Source organism: Hypanus sabinus, chromosome 26, assembly GCF_030144855.1.
Source record: "Hypanus sabinus isolate sHypSab1 chromosome 26, sHypSab1.hap1, whole genome shotgun sequence".
Classification (NCBI taxonomy): domain Eukaryota; kingdom Metazoa; phylum Chordata; class Chondrichthyes; order Myliobatiformes; family Dasyatidae; genus Hypanus; species Hypanus sabinus.
This window is the reverse complement of record NC_082731.1, coordinates 23,693,898-23,704,439: the sequence shown is the minus strand read 5'-3', so window position 1 is coordinate 23,704,439 and position 10,542 is coordinate 23,693,898. Positions and strand designations below refer to the sequence as shown.

General features: G+C 36.4%; 2 gene segments (V, D, J or C); both read left to right on the top strand.

Annotated features, from left to right (window-relative positions):
- The first annotated feature begins 446 nt into the window (after window positions 1–446).
- LOC132381699 (T cell receptor alpha variable 38-2/delta variable 8-like) lies at window positions 447–2,681 on the top strand. The segment is given in 2 exon segments: window positions 447–519; window positions 2,380–2,681. Coding segments are annotated over 2 exon segments (375 nt in total).
- Window positions 2,682–3,486: 805 nt separating this feature from the next.
- On the top strand, window positions 3,487–5,327 carry LOC132381698 (T cell receptor alpha variable 4-like). The segment is given in 2 exon segments: window positions 3,487–3,571; window positions 5,017–5,327. Coding segments are annotated over 2 exon segments (396 nt in total).
- Window positions 5,328–10,542: the final 5,215 nt, after the last annotated feature.

The window sequence follows — 10,542 nt, the reverse complement described above, 5'->3', positions numbered from 1 at the left end:
ACTGTTTCCCGTACATGTTACGGGGTCTGTTGAGTTAATACTGCAGTTTTATATTTTTTTTTGTGTATTAAGTTCAAAATTTCTACCTGACATAGTTACAGTTCATCCTGAGGAAAAATAAAGAATGAAACATGAACAATAATTAAACTACGGGGAAACACAGTTGCCTACAACATTTCGCATTCTCCCACTCAGGCCTAATCTCGCTGAAACTTCGAAGAAGCAATGCCTCAAGATCCGTTTGTAGCACTGCCAACTCCAATGACGGCTGCACTGCTATACCCTACATTGATTAATTTTGTTCTTGTCAATCAATCTATATCGATTTTCAAAACACGAAAATGCCGAAAATTGCATTTGTATCGACGAATCTGAGATAGCTCTGTCTAACCATATTTACAGTCTCCGATTGGCAGCAGTTTGAAACACCAAATCGCAGCGAGCCGATGCCTTATTTTCGCAATCGGCGAAACTGTCTGAGCTCTGTCTTCTCAAGCTTTGTATCTCCGATAAGCTCAGGTTAAAAGATGAAATAGCTGCGAGTTGATGTCGAGTATACTCAATCGACAAACTTGACTGATCTAGGTCCAGACATGCTTCGGATCTTCGACTGGCCGCAATTTAAAAACATATTTCATGCATTTCCTTCTCCTACAGTTCGCATATGTGGTTGTTCATTGCATTGCCTAGCCCATATATCATTAACATCATTTTCAATTTATTTATTTATGACTGTATTTATTTATTCATTAATACAACCATCGGTTGATTAATTAACTGCACAATTAAATTATTTATTTGTTTGTTTATTTATTTGGTAAGATTTCATTACAGCTAGTGAGGTAATACGGAAGATGATTAATTCCAAGTCGTTAACTGCGGAGGTGCAAGGAAATTAAAACTCTGCAGGCTATTTTCCGTGAGATCTCACGGAATCTCAATGTAATCACAAAATCAAATCCATGTACAATGCTAATTAACAAAAAAAATGAAAAAAAAAACCAGAACATTAGCATTCTATTTCCACGGTGGCACTTTGCATTCCCACTATTTCCTTAATCTTGAGTTTTCCTTCAGCATCACCAGTATTTAATATTTTTTTTTGCTTTTTGTTGTATCTCTGCAGAGCAGTGCCTAGCATTCGATATGATTTGTTGCATTTGCCTTGTGTATGCACCGAGCTTCTCTTTCATTCCTTGTGTCCTCTTTAGTTAAAGGTTTCTTCAGTCAGAACAGAGAAAATCTCACAGTACAACATAACATGCAGCTTGCAGAGAACGCTGCGGTGCAGACCGATATAAATCACTTCATGATCCAGCTAACTTTTCTCCACACTCTGCAAATACTTTTATCAACTATTTATCCTGTATCGATATGGCAGCAATTCCCTTTATCGTCAAGGACGTTCGCATTGGAATTCTCCACGAATAGTAATACTACTACTTCTATTATCACTACTAATAATAATTATAATACAAAATAACCCTTGACCTTTATGTAAAACTGTATTCCACTCAACTTACTGCAAAGCAGCGGTCCCTTGTGCGGATGTTTGCTGCAGTTGATGTCAACTTCATTTTATCTAAAACAGACTTCCAGATTGTCCATACCCCTGGACACAAACGGCAAGATTGATATCGAACGTGAAAAATGTGTTATGCCTTCTTCAATCACAGGCAAATTGAAACATTTTAGCGGCATATTTCTTCCCACCCATACCTTCAGTAGAAGTTAAGTGACCATGAGGGACTGGTGATTGAGAAGTCTGAATATGCCATCACACTTTTCCTAGGCTGAGGCAGAGTTTGTCAGCCCGTCTCGCGTATCTGTCGTCAAGATCAGAGATTTCCGTCACAAATGTATAAGAACTGAATATACGGGGGATACTCGGCGCACTCGTCTCTACATCAATAAATATCAAATAACATTTTTTTTCCTTGAAAAAGCGTCCGTTTCATGACAAATGTGCCAGACTCATCCATTGATAGGCCATCTCCGTCACACACGTTGAACGTTAGAAAGTCATGGGAGGGGCATCCTCACCCGGTTGAAAGACACGAAACAGATTCAAAAGCAACATCTGTCTCTCAACAAACTTGTTCTTAAAAGTTCACTGTCCACTCTGAAGTACATTCTACCATAACTCAGTAAGCCGTGAGATCCATCTCTCCGTCAGTTCTGCAATATTCCGTGTTGACGATGAGAGTCTTCTATTTTTTCACACTCTGGCTCTGCTTACGGCGTGAGTACCCTTCAGACATCCACAATACGTTCATTTTAAATGTGTTTGCTCTCTCTGATATTCAATCTGAATAGATTCTTCGTGATATTCTTTTGTGACTGCAATTCACTTTCCTCATTTTTTTTTCTAATTCCCAGGTTCACTGAGTCAGTCGGTGACTCAGAGCCCGACCATTGTAAACGTGAATGAATGTCAGACTGCAACCATCACATGCAGTTTTCAACGTGGTTCAGCTGGTGAATATCGCTTTCACACGGGAAAATTCTTCAGCCGGGCCAACTCAGCGGCCGAACGGAAAGAAGTCACTCGCGGGGGCAGATTTGCTATTTTGATTAAGAAAACAGAAATGCAGTTTTCGTTGGAAATACGAGATCCACAAGTGAAAGACAGCGGCACCTATTACTGTCAAGCTGTGTACAAATGGCGTGCAGCACAATGATGGGCTTCGGCTTTACGCTGTGCAAAAACTTTCAAATGTTGCTTATTCCTGAATCAATCGGAGCAGAATGGTTCTGCGGGTTTGGTTCATATTCTATTCCTGCTAATAAGTCATCCTGCAGTCTAGCTAACCTTGAGTTTTTTTTTCTATTCATGTACAGGCTTTATGTTTTCACCTCACGTGTGCGTAGATGTTGTTGCATACCCTGAGGTATGTATCAATAAATGTCGACAGATCATTAATAAATATACATTTTTTGTCGAAAACTACAGAAAGAATCGTGCACTTGGAAACTTGTACATTTGGAAACGGAAATCACCATCGCTCGGAATCAAATTCCCGCTCGATTCTTTCATCGAGTCACCGGCAGATTTAAAATTCACGTGAAGTACTGTGTAATTTTGGGGGCAAACACAGTGTAAATGATCCGAACAAAAAAATAACAAAAAATACATAAATAAACTACTCGTTTTTACTATAGCTTCTCCATATTTCATAGAAAAATATCAACCTGGTGATGTTTACCTAGAAATCTGTTCAGATAATTTATAATTTCCATATTGCATATGTATGTTTGACTGTCACGTATGCTGTTTTATTTTCTTCACGGAATCGGTCTGCCGTGCTGTTTATATATATATATATATTTAATTTTAATTAGGTTTTGCTTTCTCATGAAGAAAATATTGGCCTGCTGGCAAATGGGGAATACTGCATACTATTTGTTGTAATACGATCCTGGAAATATTAGTAAGCCTGTTTTAACGTTTGCTAAAGAGATTCATGTGAGTGTAGTTGTTGTACAATGGAGACCGAGAACAGGATCATTGTGTATCCATGGACGACTCATACACTAGATGGAACAGGGACAACGGTAACGGTCAGGCCCGGTAAGTATCCACAGACTTCTGCGATTATTCCAATATCTCTCCCTTTTCACTGGCATTTTGTAGATAATCAATTAATTTTAAATCATTAAATTTTAAATGGGTCTGATGTCAAATGTTGTTCTACAAAGTGTGTAGTAGAGGACGTAAGCACAGGGTGCGTTAACGGATGAGCCATTGCTGTAAAAATATTTAAGTATTCCCATCAGTTCTGTTTGTGAACCATACATTTTGACACTACCCAAAACGACCATCACCCAAAGATTAATAAGTACGATAAATAAAAAAAATCAGGTCCACCTGCCGGAAAGAAACCAGATTGAGATGAGGGATATTAGTAGGCAGAATATGAGAGATGCATTTATTTTCCACTGAAATAGATTTTGGAGAGCTGTATCGATGCATGGCTCTTCACGGTTGAACGAGAGTGACTGGAATTATATGTTTTTTCCTGTGTGGTGTGATTCTGTAGACTGAATCTATACTCACTGTGCAGAAAGACGATGTGGTAAACTGAATTAACAGAATGAGATGGGGAGGGAAATTACTGCTATGAGTAAGGATGAACTGCTAGTGCAATCAGCGGAGAATGAATTCAACCGACTGCTGTCTGACTGTGGGAAACTTTATTAGCAGTTTAAGGCATAAACCGCAAGCAGGAAAGAAATTCATGTGAGTCTATATATAAATGAGTCACTGAGTTGTATGAAATAATGAAACTTGTGTTCTCCAAATTATTCCCAGATTGTAAGGAAAATAGCACACACGCTGATAAAAACAACAAAAAATAATAATAATAATAATAATAATAATAATAATAATAATAATAATAATAATAAGAAGAAGAAGAAGAAGAAGAAGAAGAAGAAGAAGAAGAAGAAGAAGAAGAAGAAGAAGAAGAAGAAGAAGAAGAAGAAGAAGAAGAAGAAGAAGAAGAAGAAGAAGATACAACAACAACAACAAAACAACAACAAAATCCGGTTGAAAATCAACGTTTGCCTTCAACTGCTTAGAATATTATATGAGCAGTCGTAACATTCAGTCGCCTTACTGTGATCAGCATGTTACAAATCAAGTGGCTGAAACATTGGAGGAAAAATTTTTAAAAAATACACTATTCTTCATGGAACACCTGTCAACTTGAACAAACAATCTAATCCATCATAATTGTGTATTAAACTGAAGTTTATAATAAACAGCGCAGAACTGAGAAAAAGAGTTCGACCTGTTATTAGATTGTAGGCTCTGTGCAAATGTTTCATAGAATCATAGAATTTCACTGCATCAATTCTTTATAATAATTGTCAACGACCATAAATATTGTTTACTCACATTTCAAATAAAACAAGTTTGCATGAGAGAAAAAAAAAAACTCCTTATCATATTTGAGACTATTTTTCTGACAGTTTGCGGTAAATGAGCAATAATCTTCCTTTCTATTCATACAGAATCGATTTCGCTAACGTCTGAGAGTCCTGAACTACAAAGAACACTTTCTGGCACAGCCATTTTAAGATGCCAATATGACGTCAATTGTCGCAACACTTTACACTGGTATCGGCAGCTTCCAGGACAGGCCCCCATATTCCTGTTCCAGGGGCAAACCTTTGGAGCACAGGATAAAAAAAATATTGCCGGAGAACGAATTATTGGCTTTGTCGATCCTGCTAAGAAAATCAGCCAACTGACTATCTCCAAAGTTCAACTGAGCGACGCTGCTGTGTACTACTGTGCAATGAGTCGGTTGTCAGCACTGTGATGCCGTCCATGAGCAGCACTGTTCAAGAACTAGTGCGTTTCGCGTTACAAGCACACAGTGCTACTCTGCAGCGAGAGAACAATACAAAAACTCATTTAGTAGTAACATATAAATACACAACTGACGAGAACGGAGACAACGGTAAGAAACCACAATGCGGTTTTTTAGTTGAATTGTGATCGAGAAAAAAGAAGTACCAGAATCAAGACCCACTATGTTCAGGAGGAAAGCATTCTATCCTGATGGAAGCAGTTGGTTCAAACCACCATTTCATTGGAAGCTGGCGGATCTCCTGATTCCTCTCATTTCTAAAGATGGAAGACACAGAACCCTCAAGAATATATTCCATGCAGCCAAAAGGCATCACTGCCTTCAGTAATTTCCATTGTAGATCAGAAGTTCATATGATATACGAAAGTAATTGCGCCACTCGTCCTGTGGGTGTGCCCTGCTATTCTATCTTTTTTTGTTTGCGGATTCCAAAGCATTCTCCGGTTTAGCCATGTGTTACATAAAATCTACCAGCCATTTTGAATGATACAACTTCGCAAATCGGTTTGTGCCGTCTGAACGGCGCCAGAAAAGAAACAGGCATTGAAATATTACAAATTCCAAACAATAAATGCATAATCTATTGCTTTGGAAGTATACGGCATCACGAACTACAGATAACATTACGTTTACAGAAACATAGAAACATAGAAAACGTACAGCACAATACATGTACTACTGCCCACAAAGTTGTGCCAAACATGTCACTACCTTAGAAATTACAGGATTACACATAGCCCTCTATTTTCCTAAGCTCAACCTACCTATCTAAAATAATCTTAAAAGATCCTATCGTATCTGCCTCCACCACCGTTGACGGCAACCCATTTGTCGTACTTACCACTCTTTCTGTGTAAAACGTACCCCTGACATCTCTTCTGTTATCTATTCCCAAGCACCTTAATCCTGAGCCTTCTTATGACAGCCATTTCAGCCCTGGGACAAAACCTCACACTATCCACATGTTCAATGTCTCTCATCATGTTGTACACGTCTATGAGGTCATCACTCATCCTTCGTCGCTCCAAGGAGAAAAGCACGAGTTCATTCAACCTGATTTTTAACACATATTCACGCCCGTGCCCTAATCACAAAACTACCTCAGGGAGACTGAATGTGTCTTCTTGATATATAATATGTTTTCACGTGAGACTATTAATGTGCAGGCGATGGTAATTTAGATTCATCTGTCGCTTTCATTTTCTTCCGATAACACGAATCTTATTCAATGAAATTGGACAAGTTTGGCAATTAGTTTCTAATCCGGAGAGGTCTTAAGATGGCAATTATGGAGTGAAACTGTTTCAGGGTTCGCTCCAATCCATTCACTTTCTTCTACCTACAAGCACCCCCTAATTGACCTGTTTATACATATTCTAAAAGTGTTCATACTTATGAAATCTTTTTCATCTGTTTGAATCATTTTCAACTCGTTAAAATGTCTAAACCACGAGAACCTGGTGAATCGAAACAGACGAAAGAACCGTCAACTTTGCAAGCAATTGCGAAACTTATGGAAGAGTGACTTGGAAAAATGGAGAATAAATTAAGCCTAAACTTTCTACGTTCAATGAAATTTTAAAGACAGTCGATCCAAAACGTCAATCACTTACACTGGAGTCACAACAATAACAAACAAACATTTGAGTTCTTGAAGAGGCCGCTCGCCTGAGAGATCGTAAAATTGAACCTCCGTAACAACAGCAAGCTTTGACTTCTCAACTGCTGGATCGCTATTAATCTAAAATCAGTGATCTTGCAAAACACTCTAAAAGACAAAATCTCTGGATAATTGGGCTTCCAGAAAATTTTGAGTACGGTGATATCACTGTATTTTTCTCCAAAATTTTAATGGACGACTTCGACTCAGATGTACTGGATACCCGTCCAATAATCGACCGTGCACATCGAATTACTACTTTTCAACAAGCTCCAGGTGCGAAACCACGACCAGTGATTTTCCGGATTCATTATCCTCATACAAAAGAAAGTTTGATTCGCGCTGCTGGGATAAAGGGTATGATCCGCTTTCCAAATTTCGTATTCTGGAAGACTATAGTCCAGAAGTTTTAAAGGCAAGAATTGCTTCTAAATTGGTTATGTCGGAAATTCATCAGAAAGGTTACAAGCAAGCGCTGTTATTTCCAGCACAATTAAGAGTTACTTTCAAAGATGGGAATTATCGGCTGGTCCGATCTCCAGCGGATGCTCAAAGATTCCTTGAAGTATAGCACTTTTTTTTTACTAGGAGTTGACTATTGTAATAATTAGTCTATAGATTTTGATCTTTTTATAATTTGATGATTTTTTTTTACATGTTGCTAGCAGTGTATTTCTTACACATGGTAAACTTCCGTTTTTTATTGGTTTATGCTGATTTGTTTTTTTATATTATTTATTTGTTCTGAAATTAACTCATTAGCTTTTTCTTTTTAGTTCATATACAGATTTTTTATTTTTAATGCTTAAATATTAAGTTTTTATAATAAAAAAAAAAATTCTATAATGTCGTTTCTTTCCCCAAAGACCTTAGTACGTCACATCGGTTTCGATGTGTCTGAATAAGTTTAAGGAATTTCTTTTAAAACACTGATACAATATTATCCATCTATGGGTTTTAACGTTTTAGTTATTTTTCGTTTTGTTAAATCCTTTTTTTAATCTATAAACTAATTGTATAGTTTAATCTTTGTTATACTAAACATTTATTAAAATATGGGTGGTTTGTATCTATTTTTAAAGTTTTTGTTTGAGTTACCGTCTTGAGACATGGGGGTAAATTTAGTATTAGATTGCCTGCTTGCCTGTTTTTGGCATTTTTTCTGCAGATTTGAGGGTGGAGGGAGGGGGATATTTTGTTATTCTTGCTTCACGCTTAGTTTTAATTCATGGGCTGTCTCGAAACTACAAAAATGTTTGCAGTGTCATAACTTCCGGTTCATCCTTGAACTTACCTCCCTCTTCCGGATTCATGTCTTCATCTTTTTTTTTTACCTTATGTGTTAAATGTAATAAATATTGGCGATATGGATAAGATTATTAATTTTGATTCTTGGAATACTAATGGTTTAAATCATCCGATCAAACGGAAAAATATATTCAAAGTATTCCACATAATTAATGCTAATATTGTCTTTGTACAAGAGACTCATGCGAGGAAGGTGGATAGTCAACGACTTTTTTAGGTTTTGGAAAGTAAATCAGTATCACTCGAATTCCCAAGCAAAGTAAGAGGCGTTTCCATTTTGTATTGATTATTCAACCTCCTTTATACACTGTCAAACAATTTCGGAGCCACAAAGTAGATTTTTGCATATTACTGCTTTACTTTTTAATCAATAATGTGTTTTATTTAATGTTTATGCGCCAAACACTGATTGTCCTGAACTTTTAGGTGTCTATTTACATCCTTTCCTAATTAGAATCTGTACAGGCTGATAAAGTGTGGGGATTTTAACTGTTGCTGAAACCCTTCGATAGATAGATCTAAGCCCACCCAAGCTCTTCCGAACAAATTAGCCTCCCTTATTAATTCCCTTATGGTTGACTCTGAAGTTTCCGAAATTTAGCTTTTCTTACAACCTAGTGACGAAGAATTTTCATACCTTTCTCAAGTTTATCATAATTATTCATGAATTGACGACTTCTTTATTGATCATCGTTTACTTACAGATGCTATTGATTGTAAATATGATTACATTACCATTTCTGTCCATGCACCTTTGAAGCTATCTAGTAAGACAATGGATTCATCTTCTAATGCTAAATCATGGAGGTTCAACTCTAGTTTATTGCTGTACTCAGACCTTCTTAATTTTATTAAACAAAAAATTGATTTGTTTTTTTTTCAACAAATTCTACAGCAGAGATCTCTGGTGGAACTTTATGGGACACCTGTAAAGCATTTATTCTTGGACAGGTTATTGCATACTCTGCTGGAGTTAGGAAACGAAATAAATCTGAAATATTAACGTGATAATAAAATTAAAGCAATTGATAAGATTTATTCAGTAACCCCCAACAAATAACTTTATAAAGAAAGAGTTGAACTTCAAATGGAGCATAGTTTGTTATAATCCTCTTCGACTGAAAATCAGTTTAATTAAATCTAGAACCCGTTTCTTCGTGCATAGAGATAAATCGGGAAAATTATTGGTTAATCAATTGCAAACTGCTTTGTTTAAATGACAAATTACTAAGATTCGTAAACGAGAAGGCATTTTGACGATTGATCATAACAATATTAATAAAGCCTTTCAAGATTTTAATAATTCTGTCTATCAATCAAAATTTGTTGAGGCTTCTTCTATAATGGATGAATTTTTAAGTAAATTGAATATCCCAAAATCAACAACAGAAGTTAATGTACTTCTAGATGCACCTATTACGGAAACCGAAATAAAAGAGGCATTTTTTTAAAAATAAAATCAGGCAAAGTCCCAGGTCCGGATGGTTAAACTGCAGAATTTTTCAAATCCTCTCCCTCTATTCTATCTCCTTGGTTCTGTAAAATGTTTAAGGATGTGTTAATTGTAGGAAAATTGCCACAATATTTTTATGATGCCTTTATTTCTTTAATTCTTAAAAAGGATAAACACACAACTGAATGTGCATCCTATCGGTCTATACCCTGGCTGAATACGGACTCTAAGATTTTTAGCAAAATTATGGTTACTAGATTAGAGTATATATTACCTCGATTTATCCCTGATGATCAGACTGGGTTTATTAAAAAAACATTACTCATCTTTTAACATCAGGAAATTTATTAATATTATGTATACTCCTTCATACAAAGTAACAGAATGCGCCATTTCCTTAGGAGCTGAAAAAGCTTTTCATAGAGTTGAATGGCCATATTTATTTAATACGTTGCAGCATTTTAATATCAGTTCGAAATTTACATCATGGATTAAATTAATATATGATAAACCTTTGGCTTTGGTTTTTACCAATAATCAAGGATCTCCTTTGTCTTAGTTATTCTGTGGTAAAAGGCAAGGCCGTCCTTTGAGTCCTTTGCTATTTGACATTGTTTTGGAACCTTTAGCTATTGCCATTCGTGAATCACCTAATATTTTGTGTATTATCCGTGGAGAAAGGACTGACAAGTTATCATTTTAAGCTGATGATTTGTTACTATACCTATCTGACTCTAAGAGGT